At 46.6% G+C, this 22,528-nt stretch overlaps 1 protein-coding gene across 9 annotated transcripts in view; it reads left to right on the top strand.

Annotated features, from left to right (window-relative positions):
* The window catches only part of LOC144592942 (cAMP-regulated phosphoprotein 21-like), a 164,995-nt gene that overhangs the window by 99,327 nt on the left and 43,140 nt on the right, over positions 1–22,528 (top strand). For 6 of the 9 annotated variants that reach the window (XM_078398257.1, XM_078398258.1, XM_078398262.1 and 3 more), the window contains 4 exons: positions 7,454–7,491; positions 14,873–14,932; positions 15,052–15,272; positions 21,952–22,179. In XM_078398257.1, the coding sequence (XP_078254383.1) occupies positions 7,454–7,491; positions 14,873–14,932; positions 15,052–15,272; positions 21,952–22,179 (547 nt within the window). The remainder of the gene's footprint in view (positions 1–7,453; positions 7,492–14,872; positions 14,933–15,051; positions 15,273–21,951; positions 22,180–22,528) is intronic. The other 3 variants (XM_078398263.1, XM_078398264.1, XM_078398259.1) reach the window with 1 other exon arrangement.

The following is a 22,528-nucleotide window of genomic DNA, read 5'->3' as shown; positions in this document are numbered from 1 at the left end:
CAGTTTTCCTTTCCTCGCCTCCATAGATTATGTGTCTAAACAGGAACATTAATCATTTGAATTTCCACCATAGATCCACAGATCTGTTTCGAAACAACCTTTTTTTCTTTGTATATTTTGGCTTGGGTAGAGTGGATGTGGAGAGGGTGTTTCCACCAGTGGGAGAGTCTAGGACTAGAGGTGATAGCCTCAGAATTAAAGGATGCTCTTTTCGGAAGGAGATGAGGTGGAATTTCTTTAGTCACAGGGTGGTGAATCTGTGGAATTATTTGCCACAGAAGGCCGTGGAGGCCAAGTCAGAGATTGATAGATTGTTGCTTAGTATGGGTGTCAAAGGTTATGGGGAGAAGGCAGGAGAATGGGGTTAGGAGGGGGAGAGATAGATCAGCCACGATTGAATGGCAGATGGGCCTAATTCTGCTCCATTCACTTTTGATCTTATGAACTTATGATCTTATGATTTTGCTCCTTATTGCATTTATTTCTAGTGCAGAAAAAGTTCAAAGCATTAGGAACCCTTGAATATCTCATTTAAGCGGCAATTCCTTCTGCAAATGTAGACACCAAGTATGGGAAAACTTATGGGGAACAGCATCATATCCAAATTCAACTTTAACTTCCACTGATATCTGCAGCAGATTTTACTGAGTGGCGATTTTGAGCAGAAACCTTGAATGACTCCCTCTCCCAAGGTGAATGGTGTTATCACTCTGTCACTATAGTTGATTAGGCAGACGAGAAATCAAAGCTGGAACCTACTGGTCTGTGAAATGTACTTCCCCCCACCCCACACACATTAAATGGGTGAGCTGAACATGTGGCACAACGGCCTCTGCATGGGAACTAGAGTACCCATAAATGGGTAGGCCATTTAGAACGGAGATGAGGAAAAACTTTTTCAGTCAGAGAGTTGTGAATCTGTGGAATTCTCTGCCTCAGAAGCAGTGGAGGCCAATTCTCTGAATGCTTTCAAGAGAGAGCTAGATAGAGCTTTTAAGGATAGCGGAGTCAAGGGATATGGGGAGAAGGCAGGAACGGGGTACTGATTGTGCATGATCAGCCATGATCACAGTGAATGGCGGTGCTGGCTCGAAGGGCTGAATGGCCTCCTCCTGAACCTATTGTCTATTGTCTATTGCCTCCAGTCGTCCAGAAATTGGAAGGAGTGACTGGAAGTAGAGGTCAGGACCAGTAAGTCTCCAAGTAAGTGTGGGAAGGAACTGCAGATGCCGGTTTAAACCGCAGAGAGACACTAAAAGCTGGAGTAACTCAACGGATCAGGCAGTATCTTTTGAGAAACGGAATAGATGACGTTTCAGGTCAAGAAGTCTGAAGAAAGGTCTCGACCCAAAACGTCACCTATTCCTTTTCTCCAGAGATGCTGCCTGTCACATTGAGTTACTCCAGCTTATTGGGTCTATCTTCAGGTCTCTAAGTAGGGACAGGCACGGAGAGGTGAAGGAATGTGCTGATACTGACGGGCTGAAGTGTGTCTATTTTAACGTAAGGAACTAGGATCCTGGATTGATGTTTGGGACTGCAAGAGAGGAGATCGCGGGAGCCTTGACAAAAGTCTTTGCAACTTCTCCCAGCACAGGCGAGGTCATCGGAGGACTGGGGAGGAGCAAATGTTGTTCCTTTGTTTAAGAAGGGAAGTAGAGAGAATCCACAAAATTACAGGCTGGTGAGCCTCAAACTCACGGTAGAGAACCTGTTGGAGAGGATTCTTCGGGATAGGATTTACACTGATTTAGAAAAGAATGGGTTAATTAGGAACAGTCAGCATAGCCTTGTACACGCAGGTTGTGTCTTACTAACATGATTGAGTTTTCTGCGAAGGTGATGAAGGTGATAGATGAGGGTAGGGCGATGGATGTTGTCTACAAGGCATTCCCGGAATGGCGGGACTATCATATGTTGAAAGACTGGAGCGAATAGGCTTGTATACACTGGAATTTAGAAGGATGAGAGGAGATCTTATCTAAACATATAAGATTATTAAGGGGTTGGACACCTTAGAGGCAGGAAACGTGTTCCCAATGTTGGGGGAGTCCAGAACAAGGGGCCACAGTTTAAGAATAAGGGGTAGGCCATTTAGAACTGAGACGAGGAAAAACTTTTTCAGTCAGAGAGTTGTGAATCTGTGGAATTCTCTGCCTCAGAAGGCAGTGGAGGCCAATTCTCTGAATGCATTCAAGAGAGAGCTGGATTGAGCTCTTAAGGATAGCGGAGTCAGGGGGTATGGGGAGAAGGCAGGAACGGGGTACTGATTGAGAATGATCAGCCATGATCACATTGAATGGCGGTGCTGGCTCGAAGGGCCGAATGGCCTCCTCCTGCACCTATTGTCTATTGTCTATTTAATAAAGGCCTGTATTAAATGGTAGACTGATTGAGAAGATTAAGATGCATGAGATTGTCAATGACTTGGTCGTATGGATTCGATGGGTTGAAGATTGAAGACACATGATTGTGGTGGAAGGACAATACTAAGGTTAGAGGTGTGTGAATGGTATGTTGGCATTCATAGCAAGAGGATTTGAGTTTAGGAGCAGGGAGGTTCTGCTGCAGTTGTACAGGGCCTTGGTGAGACCGCACCTGGAGTATTGTGTGCAGTTTTGGTCTCCTAACCTGACGAAAGACGTTCTTGCCTTAGAGGGAGTACAGAGAAGGTTCACCAGATTAATCCCTGGGATGGCGGGACTTGCATATGAGGAAAGACTGGATAGACTGGGCTTGTACTCGCTGGAATTTAGAAGACTGAGGGGGGATCTTATAGAAACATATAAAATTCTTAAGGGTTTGGAGAGGCTAGATGCGGGAAGATTGTTCCCGATGTTGGGGGAGTCCAGAACCAGGGGTCACAGCTTAAGGATAAGGGGGAAGTCTTTTAGGACCGAGATGAGAAAACATTTCTTCACACAGAGAGTGGTGAGTCTGTGGAATTCTCTGCCACAGAAGGTAGTTGAGGCCAGTTCATTGGCTATATTTAAGAGGGAGTTAGATGTGGCCCTTTTTGCTAAAGGGATCAGGGGGTATGGAGAGAAGGCAGGTACAGGCTACTGAGCTGGATGATCAGCCATGATCATATTGAATGGCGGTGCAGGCTCGAAGGACCGAATGGCCTACTCCTGCACCTATTTTCTATGTTTCTATGTTTCTATGTTTCTATGTGACCAGTAGAGACATGACAGATGGAAATTAATCCAAGCCTATGTGAAGTTTTGCACTTGGGGGGGGGGGGGGGGTTCAAATGTAAGCAGAAAATATACAATTAATGGCATGACCCTTAACGGTCATTAAAGAAAAGAGGGATCTTGGGGTCCAAGTCTTTAACTCTCTGAAAATGGCAACACATGTTGATAAGAGTTGAAAAGAAGACATTTGGTAAGCTTGCTTTCATCGGTCGTGTACTGGAGATTGAGACTCAGGAAGGCAGATGCAGCTTGAAAGGACTTTGATTAGGCTGCATTTGGTTTATTGTGCACAGTTCTGGTACCCCATTACGGGAAGGATGTGGGGGCCTTGGAAAGGGTGCAGGGAGGTTAACCGGAATAATGCCTGGATTACGGGATATTCGTGCAGGGAAGGGTTGAACAGGCTTGGATTGCTTTCTCTGGAACGCCAGAGGTTGTGGGGAGACCTGATAGAAGTATATAAAATTTGGGAGAGGCATAAATAGGGTAGGCAGTCAAGATGGCAAAATCAAATACTGGAGGGCAGAGCTTTAAGGAAAGAGTGGTTGAATTTAAAGGAGAGGAGCGGGGCAAGCCTTTTACACGTTGGGTGGTGAGTGCCTAGAAAGCGCTGCTGGGAGTAGACAATAGGCAATATACAATAGGCAATAAACAATAAACAATAGGTGCAGGAGTAGGCCATTCGGCCCTTCGAGTCAGCACCACCATTCACCGTGATCATTTCTGATCATCCACAATCAGTACCCCGTTCTTGCCTTCTCCACATACCCCCTGACTCCGCTATCATTAAGAGCTCTATCAAACTCTCTCTTGAATGCATCCAGGGAATTGGCCTCCACTGCCTTCTGAGGCAGAGAGTTCCACAGATTCACAACTCTCTGAGTGAAAGAGTTTTTCCTCTCCTCCGTTCTAAATGGCCTACCCCTTATTCTTCAACTGTGGGCCCCGGTCCGGGACTCTCCCAACATCGGGAACATGGTTGAATCAGATATGTTCGTGGCATTTCAAAGTCTTATGGATAGGCGTATGGAAATGCAGGGAGTGGCGGAATATGGGTTATGTGCAGGTCGATAAGTGATGGTCTTGGCATCATGTTTGGCACAGACATTGCGGGCCGAAGGGCCTGTCCTTGGGTTGCACTGTTCTGTGTTCTATGTTCTATTAAACTGCAATCTTTCTTTTTACTCCTATCCATGCTATTCCTCTTTTAGGAATGCGATCTGGTATTAATGTGTGTTGGAAAACATTTCAGTGCTGTAAAAACAGTGTACATGTTGTACTCAAATTGAGTTAATGTGAAAAGTAAATGTAGTTTTGAATAGTTTTTTCTTCTTATTTCAGTGATCCAAAGAACTTATTGAACAGAAAGAGATTTAAAACGCTTTTTGTGAACTTTTTCTTGTACAGTATTTGATAGCGTAAGGGGTAAATTTTGTGTGGTAAAACTCCGTACACTGAGAAACATTGCAGTGATCAGTGTACTTTACTCTGATATTCAACTGTCAGGCAGTCTGGGAGAATCATGAATCGGCTTCTGGTTCTGGTTGATTAATGCGCAAACACCTTATAAGTCGTTATCTCGTGCAGGCATGCTAACTAAGCACCTGCTTTAATGCTTTGATTCCCATTCTGCTGTGAACAGCCTTGCTGATTTTACCTTGTAGACTAAGTTGGCAGCTTTTTACTACCCTTTGCTGCTGCTTTTGAGAATTCAATTGAAAAAGGATCCTCACAGATAAATTGAACTCCCCTATGTACTTCAGTGTCAAAGCCCGTCATTAACCCAGCATTCAGTAGTTAGCTGTTGTGTCATTTTAACATTCCACATCTGAATCTGAATCCGAATCCGAATCTGAATTACCTTTATTGTCATTCAAAATGAATTGAACGAAAATCATTTGCCACGCAGCCACAGCACTACAGAGTACAAGACACACAATTTTAACACAAACATCCATCACAGTGACTCCTCCAGACACTGTGATGGAAGGCAAGAACATTTCTTCTCTCTTCCCCCAAGCTTCTCCCATGGATGGATAGTTTGACTTCTGCCGAGGCTCCCGACTCACGCAACCCCCGCAAGGAGATGGAAGGTCCCGCGGCCGAGCCGCGCCGGGCGCTGAAAAGTCCCGCGGCCGAGCATTATAGTTATAGTTTACCTTGAAAGTCACTATTCTTTATGAAGCCATAAGCCAAATAAAGTAGTGCAGTTATTAAGACAAATCGGCAACAAAAAAAAAAGATTCTAATGCCTGTGGTAAATCTTCTACAATACTGTTATGTTTCTCCTTTCTGAAGAACACGTTCATGCCTGCTCTTTCATTTGGGAACTCGGGTTCTTCCAGTCTAAGTGCCTCACAGGCTTTTATCAGTTGTGCTGGTCTGCCTTCATTGCATATTCCAATTGATGGACATGTACAACAATTTGATTCATTGCCAACTAGCCAAGACAATAGACAATAGACAATAGGTACTTCGAGCCAGCACCGCCATTCAATGTGATCATGGCTGATCATTCTCAATCAGTACCCCGTTCCTGCCTTCTCCCCATACCCCCTGACTCCGCTATCCTTAAGAGCTCTATCCAGCTCTCTCTTGAATGCATTCAGAGAATTGGCCTCCACTGCCTTCTGAGGCAGAGAATTCCACAGATTCACAACTCTCTGACTGAAAAAGTTTTTCCTCATCTCAGTTCTAAATGGCCTACCCCTTATTCTTAAACTGCGGCTCCCCCAACATTGGGAACATGTTTCCTGCCTCTAACGTGTCCAACACCTTAATAATCTTATACGTTTCGATAAGATCTCCTCTCATCCTAAATTCCAGTGTATACAAGCCTAGTCGCTCCAGTCTTTCAACATATGACAGTCCCGCCATTCCGGGAATTAACCTAGTAAACCTACGCTGCACGCCCTCAGTAGCAAGAATATCCTTCCTCAAATTTGGAGACCAAAACTGCACACAGTACTCCAGGTGCGGTCTCACTAGGGCCCCGTACAACTGACCCTTGATGCGGAGTGACAGCGCACAGAAGCAGGCCCATTTGGGCCACCATATCCATGCTGAAGACCTCTGGCGGCTACACTGATCTCATTTACCAGCTTCGTAAATGATGTGAGAACGCATGCCTCCACCGCATTCTCAGGGAGTACGAGCAATTGTACCAGCGCTCTGGGTGGAAATATACTTCCACAGTGGGCAGCACAGCAGTAGGGTTGCTGCCTTACTGTGCCAGAGACCCGGCTTTGATCCTCACCACTTTTTTTCACTGCAATAAAAACAGAAGTTTATGGAATTTTTAAAGAGAGAAACACAGTTAACATGTCACTATGAGCAAGTGGCACAACTGGTAGAGCACCTGCCTCACAGCGTCGGAGACCCGGGTTCCATCCTGACCTCTTTTTTTTTTAAATATAAAAGTTTTATTCCAAAGAAAAGCACACAAACATACTAAGCGAAATGTGATCAAACAAAAGCCGCCTGTATCGGCAGTTCACAAAACAAACAATTATCACATTAAAATCCCGCCATCTCTGTCAACAATACATTCGACCCCCCCCGATGATCCTCACCGCGGGTGCTGTCTGTACGGAGTTTGCACGTTCTCCCTGTGACAGCGTGGGTTTTCTCCGGACACTCCGGTTTCCTCCCGCATTCCAAAGATGTTGTGTAAATTACCCCTGGTGTGTAGGATGTGAAACTGGAATAACATAGAACTGGTGTATAGGCTGATCGTTGGTGCAGACTCAGTGGGCTGAAGGGCCTGTTTCTGCGCTGTAACTCTAAATCAAAGTAAGAACCTTCCTTACCCATTTATTCTCAATTCCATGACCCCTGGTCTTTGACACCATTATAGTGGGGACTATCTACCTATCTGACTATCTACCCTATTACTTTCATTGTAGAATTAAGGAACTGCAGATGCTGGATAACAAAAAAAAGAGACAAATTGCTGGAGTAACTCAGTGGATCTCTGGAGAACAAGGATATGAGAGGCTTCGAGCGAGACCCTTCTTCAGATGTCTGAAGAAGGTGCCTAGCTAGGAGAGACGTCACTTATCCATGTTCTCCAGGATGCTGCCTGGCCCACTGATTTACTCCACCACTTTGTGTCTATTCCTTTCGTTATTGTGTTTACGCTTGAGTTCTCCCGAGAATTGTTGTTACTTTTTCAAACCTGAAATTGGGTTATAAATGTGACGGGTAGTTCAGCCGGAAAGAGAAAATAAGTTGAAACTTTTCATTTTCCTTTACAGTCCATGTGCTCCCTGGATGGCCTATATGTGGAAAATGGGTATGCATTTAAATTTTTTTGTCTGATTAAATCCTGAACAATGACATGTCTGCTGGCCATCAAGAACTTTGTGTCAATAAGTTCTTCATCTACTCAAACTTTCTGACTGTGAGGAATATTTTAACGACCAACAGCAGAGAATGGTGGTCTTATTTAGATGCCCATTCGTGCACAGCAATATTTGGGTCACAGGCTATTTCATTCATCTACATCCATTAGGAGTAAATACATTCTTCTGCAGTTGTACAGGGCCCTGGTAAGACCACATCTGGAGTATTGTGTACAGTTTTGGTCTCCTAATTTGAGGAAGGACATCCTTGTAATTGAGGCAGTGCAGCGTAGGTTCACGAGATTGATCCCTGGGATGGCGAGACTGTCATATGAGGAAAGATTGAAAAGACTAGGCTTGTATTCACTGGAGTTTAGAAGCATGAGAGGGGATCTTATAGAGACATATAAAATTATAAAAGGACTGGACAAGCCAGATGCAGGAAAAATGTTCCCAATGTTGGGGGAGTCCAGAACCAGGGGCCACAGTCTTAGAATGAAGGGGATGCCATTTAAAACTGAGGTGAGAAGGAACTTTTTCACCCAGAGAGTTGTGAATTTGTGGAATTCTCTGCCACAGAAGGCAGTGGAGGCCAATTCACTGGATTTAAGAGAGATAGTTAGATAGAGCTCTGGGGGCTAGTGGAATCAAGGGATATGAGGAGAAGGCAGGCACGGGTCACTGATTGTGGATGATCAGCCATGATCACAATGAATGGCGGTGCTGGCTCGAAGGGCCGAATGGTCTCCTCTTGCACCCATTTTCTATGTTTCTATGTTTCTATTAAGATGCTGTGAAGAATAGGGTTGGATGTATCTGCCAAATATCTGATGTTTAATTTATCTCGGGTGGTCTTGGGTAAATAGGTAGCCTTTGCTATTCCTGCGGCTCCCAAGTTGGAACTTTTTCTTCTTCATCCCACAATAGAAAGCTTTAACAGTAAAATGTTTCGATGGTCCCTCTTTGATCCTTCTCTTCTCTTTCGAGCACAGACCAGGAACAGGCCCTTCGGCCCACAATGTCTGTGCCGAACGTGATGCCAAAACCATAATTTATCTACCTGCACATAACCCATATCCGTCTATTCACTGTGTAGGAAGGAATTGCAGATGCTGGTTCAGACTGAAGATAGACACAAAAAGCTGGAGTAACTCAGCGGGTCAGACAGCATCTCTGAAGAAAAGGAATAGGTGACGTTTCGGGTCGAGACCCTTCATCAGACTGTTCCCTGCCTATCCATATGCCTATCCAAGTGTCCTTTAAATGCCACTAACAACATTGTCTGGAACTAGCGAGAATACTCTCTGGGAACGTCTAAAAGTGCTAGCCTGGCGTGTATGTTTGTGAGAGGCGTTGACAACTCTATTGTCTATTGGGCCACAGTTTAAGAATAAGGGGTAGGCCATTTAGAACTGAGATGAGGAAAAACTTTTTCAGTCAGAGAGTTGTGAAACTGTGGAATTCTCTGCCTCAGAAGGCAGTGGAGGCCAATTCTCTTAATGGATTCAAGAGAGAGCTAGATAGAGCTCTTAAGGATAGTGGAGTCGGGGGGTATGGGGAGAGGGCAGGAACGGGGTACTGATTGAGAATGATCAGCCATGATCACATTGAATGGCGGTGCTGGCTCGAAGGGCCGAATGGCCTCCTCCTGCACCTGTTGTCTATTGATAGGATGGACAGTCAGAACCTTTCTTCCCCGGGTGCAAATGTCAACGACTAGTGGGCATAGCTGTCAGGTGAGGGGGGCAAAGTTGAAAGGAAATATAGGAGGCAAGTTTTTTGTAGAGGGTGGCGGATGCCTGCAACGCACTGGCTGAAACAGGTGCGTCAGTGGCATTTAAAAGACCTTTGGATGGACCTAGGGATATGCAGGGAATTGAAGGATAAAGGATATATGCAGGTAGATAAATGATGGTCTTGGCATTATGGTCGGCACAGACACTGTAGGCCAAAGGGCCTGTTCTTGTGCCGAACTGGTCCTATGTCCATCTGCCCCCTTCACTGTTCTATCTGCTTGTGTTTGTCACTTTCAGAGAGTTATGGACTTGGACCTCAAGATCTTAGTACATCAGTGCTGTTCAGGGTCATGCCATTAATGGCACATTTTTCCCTTGCGTTTGAACTCCCAACGTGCAATGCCTCACACTAGCTCCGATTAAACTCCATCTGCCGTTCCTCCGTGCATTTCTGTAGCTGACCTGTATCCTGCTGTATAGTTTGACAGGCAACCTCTCAGTCCGCAGCCTCAGCAATCCCGGTGTCACCTGCAAACTTATAATCCAACCTGTCCATGTTTATGTCCAACTCATTTATACGTTGCCCCTCCAGGTTCCTATTAAACCTTTCCCCACTCACCTTAAAACTACACCGATCAGCCAAAACATTATGACCACCGACAGGTAAAGTGAACAACATTGATTATCTTGTGACAATGGCACCTGTCAAGGGGTGGGATATATTAGGCAGCAAGTGAACAGTCAGTTCTTGAAGTTGACGTGTTGGATGCAGGAGAAATGGGCAGGAGTAAATATCTGAGCGACTTTGACAAGGGCCAAATTGTTATGGCCAGACGACTGGGTCAGAGCATCTCTGAAACGGCAAGGCTTGTGGGGTGCTCCCGGTCAGCAGTGGTGAGTACCTACCGACAGTGGTCTGAGGAGGGACAAACCACAAACTGGTGACAGGGTGTTGGGCGCCCAAGGCTCTCTACATAACCTGGTATCAGTCCCATCAGGTCCTGGGGATTTATCCACCTCAAACTGCCCTTGCCTATTAGTATTTTCTACACTGTTCTCACGGTCCTGCGAGTCCTATTTCTGGAAGTACGTTCCCAGACTCCAAGCACAGACTCCTTCCTTTATCCTTGAGCTGTCCCCCCCTCGCCTTGCTTATCCTGTTGTTTCTAGTAATCCAACTTGCCAAAGCCATCTCATGGCCCCTTTAGGCCCATCTAGTCACTCACTTGAGTTTTTTCCAACCTTCTTTATATTCCTCATCGGCCTTTTCTGAGTCCATCCTCTTCAACCTTGCTTGCACTTACTTTTTCATTTTGACTACATTTAGGACCTCTTTCTCCCCTTCCTTTGCCTTGCTTATCCCTCCTACTTGCTAGAACATAATGAATCTAAACACCGATCGCCTTTAAACCGCTGTTCCAGGTGTCAACTTCTCTACATCGGCGAGACCAAGCGCAGGCTCGGCGATCGTTTTGCTGAACACCTCCGCTCAGTCCGTCTTAACCTACCTGATGTCCCGGTGTCTCAGCACTTCAACTCCCCCTCCCATTCCCAATCTGACCTTTCTATCCTGGGCCTCCTCCATTGTCAGAGTGAGGCCCAGCGCAAATTGGAGGAACAGCACCTCACATTTCGCTTGGGTAGTTTACACCCCAGCGGTATGAACATTGACTTCTCTAACTTCAGATAGTCCCTGCTTTCCCTCTCTGTCCCCTCCCCCTTCCCAGTTCTCCCACTAGTCTTCCTGTCTCCGACTACATTCTATATTTGTCCCCCCTCCCCTGACATCAGACTGAAGAAGGGTCTCGACCCGAAACGTCACCCATTCCTCCTCTCCCGAGATGCTGCCTGACCCGCTGAGTTACTCCAGCATTTTGTGTCTACCTTCACCTTTAAACAGCTTGCCCAATAACAATTGCTTTCAGTGTACCCTCCCAAACCCCTGCCTAATAACGTTGTAGGTTGCCTTGCTCGCAAGGTCCTGTCTTTTCTCTATTCCAAACAGTCTTGAAACTTATGGAGAGGCGATCAACATCCCCAAAATGTTCTTTCGCTGAGGCAACTGGCCAGGCTCATTTCCCAACACAAGGTCCAGTTTGTTCCCTCTCGGGTTGGTCTATCCACATGATGTTTCAAGAAACCCTCTTGGATGCATCTCACAAATTCTGCCCTGTCTGAGCCTCTGGCAGTAATCGAGTCCCACCCAATATTGGGGGAAGTTAAAACCCCCCACTAAGACGACCCTGTTGATTTGGCATCATTCGATTAACCTGTCTACATTATCTGCTCCTCTATCTCCCGCTTGCTATTGGGGGAACTATGGTACAACCACGTTAACCTGTCTATACATCTGCTCCTCTATCTCCCGCTTGCTATTGGGGGACCTATGGTACAACCCCATTAGAGTGCTTCCATTTTTTCATTAGATTTCATTTCAATTCGACATTTCTTATTTTGAAGTTCTACCCGTATCGCCTCAGCGGACCAGCCCACCAACATGTCCTCTCCATGACAGTTTCCCTGACCAGCAGTGCAACCCCCCCTTCTCTTTAGCCTCCCTCTCGATCGCGTCTGAAACATCGGAAACCCCTGAACATTGAGCTGCCGTGTCCCTCCGGCGATCAAGTTTCCACAATGTCCACGACATCACAGTCCCAAGCAACATCTGGTTTCTCCACAATGCTCCTTGCATTGAAGTAAACAACCCTTGTGCCCAGCAGGGTCACCATCTTATAGACAATAGACAATAGGTGCAGGAGGAGGCCATTCGGCCCTTCGAGCCAGCACTGCCATTCAATGTGATCATGGCTGATCGTTCTCAATCAGTACCCCGTTCCTGCTTTCTCCCCATACCCCCTGACTCCGCTATCCTTAAGAGCTCTATCCAGCTCTCTCTTGAAAGCACTCCATCACCTCCCCCTGCCTGAGAGCCTCACCGGTCCTAACCTCTACATTCCTGTCACTCTTTCCAATTTCTTACCTACTACTCCCTTCTGACTCTCAGGATTAAACCCTCCTGTGGAGGGAGCACTCGTGAATGTTGCTGCAACCATACTGGTCCCTCTTCAGTTCAGATGCAACCCACCCCTCTTGTATCGGCCACCTCTGTCTCAGAAGTGATCAAAATGGTCTAAAAATCTGAATGGCGGACTCCTGAGCCACGCATTCATCAGGCCTCTCCTCCTATTTCGACCATCACAAGCAAGTGACACCAGGAGTAATCCAGCTCGGAGTCCTGCTTTTTAATCTTCCGCCCAACTTTCTATTTTTCACTTTGCAGGCCCACATTCCTTTTCCTACCTGTGTAATTTCTATAACTTCACAAAGTTCATAAATTCTAGGAGCAGAAAATTAGGCCACTCAGCCCATCAAGTCTACTCAGCCATTCAATCATGGCTGATCTATCTTTCCAGCCCAACCCCGTTCTTCTGCTTTCTCCCCATAACCCTTGCCACACATTTGTGCCAACGTGCACAACGACTTTCAGCTGCTCGCCTTTGCCCTTGAGAATGTTCTCCAACTTTCCGGAGCAACAGGGAGGCAGTGCACCATCCTGGAGTCTTGTTTGCTGCCGTAGAATCTCCGGATAACTAGTCACTTATCACGGTGACTTGGACAGGTTGTGTGAGTGGGCGAATGCATGGCAGATGCAGTTTAATGTGGATAAGTGTGAGGTTATCCACTTTGGAGGTAAGAATAGGAAGGCAGAGTATTATCTGAATGGTGTCAAGTTAGGAACAGGGGACGTACAACGAGACCTGGGTGTCCTAGTGCATCAGTCACTGAAAGGAGCCAGCACCACCATTCAATGTGATCATGGCTGATCATTCTCAATCAGTACCCCGTTCCTGCCTTCTCCCCATACCCCCTGACTCCGCTATCCTTAAGAGCTCTATCCAGCTCTCTCTTGAATGCATTCAGAGAATTGGCCTCCACTGCCTTCTGAGGCAGAGAATTCCACAGATTTACAACTCTCTGACTGAAAAAGTTTTTCCTCATCTCAGTTCTAAATGGCCTACCCCTTATTCTTAAACTGTGGCCCCTTGTTCTGGACTTCCCCAACATTGGGAACATGTTTCCTGCCTCTAACGTCTCCAACCCCTTAATAATCTTATACGTTTCGATAAGATCTCCCCTCATCCTTCTAAATCCCAGTGTATACAAGCCTAGTCGCTCCAGTCTTTCAACATATGACAGTCCCACCATATCGGGAATTTTTTTCCACTCCATGGAATTTCCATGGAATTTAGTTATTTCCATTCATTGGCAACTTTTAGTTCTGTTGTTTGTTGCAAAACTTGCGGTTATAAAAAAGGCACTTGACATTCCATATTTCTTGATAAGATACATATTTACCAGGCCCAGTCCTTCATCACAGTTGTTTCAGTTAGAAAGCTTCTATCAACATAAAATGTCAGGTATCATAAAATGCTGGAGTAACTCAGCAGGTCAGGCAGCATCTCAGGAGAGAGGGAATGGGTGACGTTTCGGGACGAGAACCTTCTTCAGACCGATGTCAGGGGGGCGGGACAAAGGAAGGATATAGGTGGAGACAGGAAGACAGTGGGAGAACTGGGAAGGGGATGGGGGGAAAAGAGAAAGAGACAGAGGAACTATCTAAAGTTGGAGAAGTCAATGTTCATACCGCTGGGCTGCAAGCTGCCCAAGCGCAATATGAGGTGATGTTCCTCCAATTTCCGCTGGGCCTCACTATGGCACTGGAGGAGGCCCATGACAGAAAGGTCAGACTGGGAGTGGGAGGGGGAGTTGAAGTGCCCAGCCACAGGGAGATCAGGTTGGTTAAGGCGGACTGAGGCTTAGCAACATAAAATGTCAGTCGGATTTGCCATCATTAATCATAACATATTAGTACCATACTCCACCATTATGTGACGAATGAAATCAAGCTGGAGAAGGATTTAAACCCAATTATGTCATGCATTCCCTCTCCTTTCCATATGCATGTGTATTAATCATCATTTTCAGTAGTTTTGGCATTTTTCTATATTCAAACTGATTGCAAAGAGAGCCCTCTGGATGCATTCGTTTACAGAGTATCAAGGGGGAATTTCTTCCCTTTCCTAAACATTAACACCTGTGCAGGAAGGAACTGCAGGTGCTGGCTTAAACCGAAGATAGACGCAACAGGCTGGAGTAACTCAGCAGGGACGGGCAGCATCCCTGGAGAAAAGGAATAGGTGACGTTTTGGGTTGAGACCCTTCTTCAGTCTGAGAGTCAGGGGGAAAGGGAAAAAGGAGAGATACAGATGGTGATATAGAGAGATAAAGAATAAAAGATATGCGAAAAAAGTGACGACGGTAAAGGGAACAGGCCATTGTTAGCTGTGGTCTAGGTGAAAATGAGTTACAGACAATGAGTCTCAAGAAGATGGCTTCGAAGCTGATGCAACGGCTTTGGTGGGGGAGGGGCAGAGAGAGAGAGGGGAATTTTGTGCACCCAGTTGATGTTGATTGTGGCAGGTTTCAGGAATGTTTTTGTAATTTTCTGCCACCTTGAAAGATATTTGTAGAAAAGGAAAGCTTTATATTATTCTTTGTAGAATTATTTTACCAGAGTCATATTTGTTTTCTCCAGGCGAATTCTAGAGGATATCAACACATTCAGCGACACACAGAAAAAGAGGCAGCTATTCAGGTCTGTTACGGGACGGGCGAAAGTAAGACTTCAATTCATTTGGTGACATAGCTGATACTGGTGACGATCTTTTGTTTTGTGGTTTTTTTTTTCTTTCTTCGGAATATTCCGGATGATAGAGATGCAACTGGGAAAATGTCCAGCAGTCGCCAGAGCAGCACAGAGACTGACGTGAAGTGGACCGACCAGCGACCCTGGAGTAGCACTGACTCGGACAGCTCAAATCGGAACTTGAAGCTTCCCGTGACAAAGACAGCAAGCATCGGAGGCATAACGGTCTTAACCCGCGGTGACAGCACGAACAGTAACAGGAGTACGGGCAAACTTTCTAAAACAGGTAGCTGGTATTCATCGGGTTCTGTAGTTCTGCTGCATTTTGTTACGGCTACCCGGAAATAACATAAACATCCTGAAGTCGCTAACTTAATGCACGAGCAATGGCAACAGACTGCATACTAATTGCTACGATGGTACAGGTTTTAATCGTTTTGCTTAGCCACCACGCATGTTGTCCGCTGGTAGATTTGATCCCCTCCACTGAGTCAAAGAGTCGTAGAGTGACCAGATTGATCCCTGGGATGGCAGGACTTTCATATGAGGAAAGACTGGATAGACTGGGCTTGTACTCGCTGGAATTTAGAAGACTGAGGGGGGATCTTTTATAGAAACATAAAATTCTTAAGGGGTTGGAGAGGCTAGATGCGGGAAGATTGTTCCCGATGTTGGGGAAGTCCAGAACCAGGGGTCACAGCTTAAGGATAAGGGGGAAGTCTTTTAGGACCGAGATGAGAAAACATTTCTTCGCACAGAGAGTGGTGAGTCTGTGGAATTCTCTGCCACAGAAGGTAGTTGAGACCAGTTCATTGGCTATATTTAAGAGGGAGTTAGATGTGGCCCTTATGGCTAAAGGGATCAGGGGGATGGAGAGAAGGCAGGTACAGGTTACTGAGCTGGATGATCAGCCATGATCATATTGAATGGCGGTGCAGGCTCGAAGGGCCGAATGGCCTACTCCTGCACCTATTTTCTATGTTTCTATGCTTCTATGTTTCAATGAAGGCAGTCGCAAAATGCTGGAGAAACTCAGCGGGACAGGCAGCATCTCAGGAGAGAAGGAATGGGTGACGCTTCGGGTCGAGACCCTTCTTCAGGCTGATGTCAGGGGAGTGGGCGGGACAAATAGAATGTAGTTGGAGATGGTAAGAGTGGTGGGAGAACTGGAAAGGGGATGGGATGGAGAGGGAAAGCAAGGGATACTTGAAGTTAGAGAAGTCAACGTTCATACCGCTGGGGTGTAAGCTACCCAAGCGAAATATGAGATGCTGTTCCTCCAATTTGCGCTGGGCCTCACTATGACAATGGAGGAGGCCCAGGACAGAAAGGTCAGATTGGGAATGGGAGGGGGAGTTGAAGTGCTGAGCCACTGGGAGGTAATCAGGTAATTTAAGACAGACTGAGCGGAGGTGTTGAGCGAAACGATCGCCGAGCCTGTGTTTGGTCTCGCCGATGTAGAGAAGTTGACAACTGGAACAGCGGATACAGTAGATGAGGTTGGAGGAGGTGCAGGTGAACCTCTGCCTCACCTGGAAAGACTGTTTGGGTCCTTGGATGGAGTCGAGGGGGGAGGTGAAGGGACGGGTGTTGCATTTCCTGCGGTTGCAGGGGAAAGTACCTGGGGAGGGGGTGGTTTGTGTGGGAAGGGACGAGTTGATCAGGGAGTTTCGGAGGGAACAGTGTCTGTGGAAAGCAGAAAGGGGTGGAGATGGGAAGATATGGCCAGCAGTGGGATCACGTTGGAGATGGCGAAAATGTTGGAGGATTATTGTCTGAAGAAGGGTTGCGGCCCGAAACGTCACCCATTCCTTCTCTCCAGAGATGCTGCCTGTCCCGCTGAGTTACTCCAGCATTTTGTGTCTACCTTGTAGAAAACGTTGGTGTGGCTATAGCTGTACAATATGTTGGTCAAGCCACACTTCGAGTATTGAGCTCATTTTTGGTCACCCTGCTGTAGGCAAGAGGAAAGATGTTGCCAGAACTCGAGGGCTTGAGCTAAAGTCAGAGAGTTGTGAATCTGTGGAATTCTCTGCCTCAGAAGGCAGTGGAGGCCAATTCTCTGAAAGCATTCAAGAGAGAGCTGGAGAGAGCTCTTAAGGGTAGCGGAGTCAGGGGGTATGGGGGGAAGGCAGGAACGGGGTACTGATTGAGAATGATCAGCCATGATCACATTCAATGCCGGTGCTGGCTCGAAGGGCCGAATGGCCTACTCCTGCGTCTATTGTCTATTGTCTATTGTGTAAAGGCAGAAGTTGTGCAGATCAGGTGTTTGTTGCTTGAGGCTGAGGGGTGATCATATAAAGATGTATGAAGTCTCATGCCCTCAAAGTTGGCTTAGCCCCAATTTAGCATTTTAACGTGTGGGGCCCGCTGTGTCGCTATCTATAACTGTCTTGAATCTATCAGAACAGTGGTCGCTGGCCCCAAAAGACTCATCCATGAACACTTGGCCCTCCAAATTTCTCGAGGCTAAATTTAGTGTTGCCCTCCCCTGTGTGAGGCCCTCTACATACTGCCAACGGAAACTCTCCTGAACACATCTGACAAATTCCACCCCGTCTAAACCTTTCGCACTGTGACATTCCCAGTCAATATGGGCGGCACGGTAGCGCAGCGGTAGAGTTGCTGCTTTACAGCAAATGCAGCGCCGGAGACTCAGGTTCGATCCTGACTACGGGTGCTGCACTGTAAGGAGTTTGTACGTTCTCCCCGTGACCTGCGTGGGTTTTCTCCGAGATCTTCGGTTTCCTCCCACACTCCAAAGACGTACAGGTATGTAGGTTAATTGGCTGGGTAAAGGTAAAAATTGTCCCTAGTGGGTGTAGGATAGTGTTAATGTGCGGGGATCGCTGGGCGGCACGGACTTGGTGGGCCGAAAAAGCCTGTTTCCAGCTGTATATATATGATATGATATGATGATATATGATATAATATTGGGAAGGTTAATATCCCCAACAGCATCAACCTTGTTAGACCTGGCGCTGCCTGCAATCTCGTATGTTATTGGTATTTTGATTTCCAGTAACAGTCATATAGTCAGAGCATCATAAAGTACAAAAAACAGGCTCTTCAGCCCGCCCACATCCAGGCCGACTGTATTTCAATGCATATGAAATTTTGATATAAAAGAATCATGAGAGGAATAGATCGGGTAGATTCACAGAGTCTTTTGCCCAGAGTAGGTGAATCGAGGACCAGAGGACATAGGCTTAAGGTGAAGGGGAAATGATGTGATAGGATTCTGAGGGGTAGCTTTTTCACACAAAGGGTGGTGGGTGTATGGAACAAGCTGCCAGAGGAGGTAGTTGAGGCAGGAACTACCCCAACATTTAAGAAACAGTTAGACATGTACATGGATAGGACAGGTTTGGAGGGAGATGGACCAAACGCGGGCAGGTGGGACTAGTATAGCTGGGATGTGTTGGCCGGTGTGGGCAAGTTGGGCTGAAGGGCCTGTTTCCACGCTGTATCACTCTGTGACTCTATGTAGGAATGTTGCAATCTCCAATCTTATGTCTGACTCTATGACTCTAAGAATTCTGTTTGCCTGCATTTGATATCTTTCATGCCGTGGCCACTCTTTCTGGTCGTGATGGACAGTATCTACCCCACCCCATTTCCTCTGGCAGCATGCTCCAGATATCAGCCCCTATCTCTGTCCCCTCTAAAACAATTCAAACCCTTTTGTTTTAAACCTCTCTTTGCCTTTCATCAATTTAATTCACCCCACATTCTCCTTCACTCCAGAGATAACAAACCCAGCCTATCCAATGCCTCTTGAAGGTCCTTCAATATAGGCATACATTGAAGGAATGTCTCCTCTCCACCTTCTGCAGTACAATTACGTCCTTCCGATAGCATGGCAATTAAAATTATTCCTAAACCACCTACTGTAGCTGAACCAATGTTATATAAGGGCAGCACGGTGGCGCAGCGGTAGAGTTGCTGCCTTACAGCGAATGCAGCGCCGGAGACTCGGGTTCGATCCTGACAACGGGCGCCGTCTGTACGGAGTTTGTACGTTCTCCCCGTGACCTGCGTGGGTTTTCTCCAAGATCTTCGGTTTCCTCACACACTCCAAAGGCGTACAGGTATGTAGGTTAATTGGCTGGGCAAATGTAAAAATTGTCCCTAGTGTGTGTAGGATAGTGTTAATGTGCGGGGATCGCTGGGCGGCGCGGACCCGGTGGGCCGAAGGGCCTGTTTCCGCGCTGTATCTCTAAATCTAAATAAATTCTAAAATGATGCCTCAATTCTTAAATTCTGTGCCCTGTCTGGCAACAAATCTGCTTGGAAGGTAAAAATGTCCAAGCTTCTTCCTCTTTATTCTCCCGTGGTCGGGACAGTCGAACCATCCATCGGGATAATCAAAGCACCTGCAGCCGGCCATCGAAGCCCCCGCGTCCGGCGGTCGAAGCCCCCGCATCGGGGCGATCGAAACTCCCGCATCAGGGAGGTCGAATCTTCCGCGGTTTGGAGTCCGGAGACGGCGGGCTCCGTGATGTTAAGTCCGCAAGCACCCACGGTTGGAGCTCCGAGGTCGAGCCCTGGCAAAGGGATCGTGAGCTCCACGATGGTTAGTCCGCAGGTGACCGCAGTGGAGCCTCCAGCATAGGCCGCCAACTCCTCCATGTTAGGTCGCAGTGTGGACGGAGATACGATACGGAGAAAAATCGTATCTCCATTGAGATAAGAGGTTAGAAAAAGTTTCCCCCCACCCCCCACATAAAGCAAGTTAAAGAACACTAAAAACATACATACAATTCAATACAATACAATGCAATATATCTTTATTGTCATTGTACAGGGGTACAACGAGATTGGGAATGCGCCTCCCATACGATGCAATAAATTAATTAGCTAGTCAGTATTAATTTAAACAACTGAATGAAACAAATTAGAAACAGTTTTAAAACAGAATAAAGTGCAAGTGACCATCCGGCTCAGCAGGACCGGTTCATAGCAGCTATGGCCCTGGGGATAAAGCTGTTCCTGAGTCTGGAGGTGCGGGCGTAGAAGGCCTTGTATCGTCTGCCCGATGGTAGAAGTTCGAACAGACTGTTGCAGGGGTGTGAAGAGTCTTTGTGGATGCTGGTGACTTTTCTGAGGCATCGTGTGTTGTAGATGCCCTCCAAGGCTGGTAGTTGTGTTCCGATAGTGCTCTGAGATCTATGGACTACCCGCTGAAGAGCTTTCCTCTCTGCCTCCGTGCAGCTGAGGTACCACACAGGGTTAGAATGCTCTCTATGGTGCAGCGGTAGAATGTCGTCAGCAGCTGTTGGGGTAGACCAGACTTTTTCAGTGTTCTCAGGTAGAACAATCGTTGCTGTGCCTTCTTGACCAGCGCAGCAGTGTTATTGGACCATGTTAGGTCCACTGAAATGTGAGTGCCCAGAAACTTGAAGCTGGACACTCTCTCCACACTGTCCCCGTTGATAAAGATCGGGGCGTATTCCCCGTTGTGTGACCTACGGACGTTGATGATCAGCTCCTTGGTCTTGGTGGTATTTAGGGACAGGTTGTTATCAGAGCACCAGTCCTCCAGGTTCTGCACCTCCGCTCTGTATTTTGTTTCATCACCGTTGGTGATCAGCCCGATCACCGTTGTGACATCTGCAGAAACATTTTAACCCAAACTATTAAAACACAAAGAAGGAAAGAACAGACAGACTTTTGGCGACGGGAAATAAAGATTACCCAGTAAATTGTAGGCCACTGAATCTCGGGTCCGTATTAAGGAAGCAGCTGGAGAAGATTTGCCAGCTCTCGGACACCTCCTTCTACTTATCCTTGGACCAGGTCGCCACAGATGAGCACCAGGCCATAATTTCAAAGACCATTTCTGATTTTATCACTTGAACTCCACATAGATGGACCCGAGCTCGGAATCAAACCTGGGTCTCTAGCGCTGTGAGGCAGCAGCTCTACCAGCTGCGCCACTGTGACGCTCAATCTCCTGTGGCATTAATAAAGGAAGTAAGCTACTCTCATCTCACCTGGACAGGTTGAGTGGGCAGATGCATGGCAGATGCAGTTTAATGTGGCTGTGGATGCAATGTGGATAAATGTGTGAGGTTATCCAGTTTGGTGGTAAGAACAGGAAAGGCAGATTATTAACTGAATGGTGTCATTCGGAAAAGGGGAATTACAACGAGATCTGGGTGTCCTACTGCATCAGTCACTGAATGGAAGCATGCAGGTACAGCAGGCTGTGAAGAAACCCAATGGAATGTTGGCCTTCATAACAAGAGGAGTTGAGTATAGGAGCAAAGAGGTCCTTCTGCAGTTGTACAGGGCCCTAGTGAGACCACACCAGGAGTATTGTGTACAGTTTTGGTCTCCAAATTTGAGGAAGGACATTCTTACTATTGAGGGAGTGCAGCGTAAGTTCACGAGGTTAATTCCCGGAATGGCGGGACTGTCGTATGTTGAAAGACTGGAGCGACTGGGCTTGTATACACTGGAATTTAGGATGAGAGGAGATCCTATTGAAACAAATATGATTTTTTCAGGGATTGGACACGTTAGAGGCAGGAAACACGTTCCCGATGTTGGGGGAGTCCCGAACCAGGGGCCACAGTTTAAGAATAAGGGGTAGGCCATTTAGAACGGAGATGAGGAAAAACTTTTTCACTCAGTGAGTTGTGAAGCTATGGAACTCTCTGCCTCAGAAGGCAGTGGAGGCCAATTCCCTGGATGCTTTCAAGAGAGAGTTAGATAGAGCTCTTAATGATAGTGGAGTCAAGGGATCCGGGGAGAAGGCAGGAACGGGGTACTGATTGTGGATGACCAGCCATGATCACGGTAAATGGCGGTGCTGGCTCGAAGAGCCGAATGGCCTACTCCTGCACCTATTGTCTATTGTCTATTGAGATTTGGAAGAAAAAAAATGCATATTGTTAGAAAATGAATTATTGTGTACAGAATATCCTTGCGAAGTTTGAAACTTATTTTGCATTCTCCAGGTTCAGAGTCTTCCAGTAGCGCTGGCTCCTCAAGTTCACTGTCAAGGAGCCATCAGCCATTGCAAAGTGCAAATGTTATCCCTGTTTCGGTCAACTCTACGGGGACAGTCTCCTACCCTGATGGTGGGATGGGTGGACAAGTGGCATCTACAAACACAAGTTATATCTTGCTCCCTCTGGAGGCAACAGGTATACCACCTGGCAGTCTGCTGTTAAACCCACACACAGGTAAATAAGTGCATGCACCTGTTCCGTCAACTGATGGCTCATAAAATACCAAAGCAATATGATGGGGCACCTCTATAATTAATCGTTTATGGCAAGACTGCAAAATATAATATTACGCCTTTTTGTTGATAAGCTTTCTGGATACACAGAAACACCTGTGAAAAGCAGGAAAGGAAAGTAAAAGCTGAAATGTTTATTTTTGCAAAATGTACAAATATGTATTGCGTGGCAAGAATGTTTACATCGGTATTTTTTCTTCTGCGTAGAAAATTGCTGGCCATAAATTGAGCTTGTGAGAAACTTTCTGGGATCATTTTTGTGTGGTTGCAGTTCTTCTTGAGATTTTCGA

The sequence above is a fragment of the Rhinoraja longicauda genome, chromosome 4, assembly GCF_053455715.1.
Source record: "Rhinoraja longicauda isolate Sanriku21f chromosome 4, sRhiLon1.1, whole genome shotgun sequence".
NCBI classification, from domain to species: domain Eukaryota; kingdom Metazoa; phylum Chordata; class Chondrichthyes; order Rajiformes; family Arhynchobatidae; genus Rhinoraja; species Rhinoraja longicauda.
The sequence above is the reverse complement of the archived record's forward strand: the minus strand, read 5'-3'. Positions and strand labels throughout refer to the sequence as shown.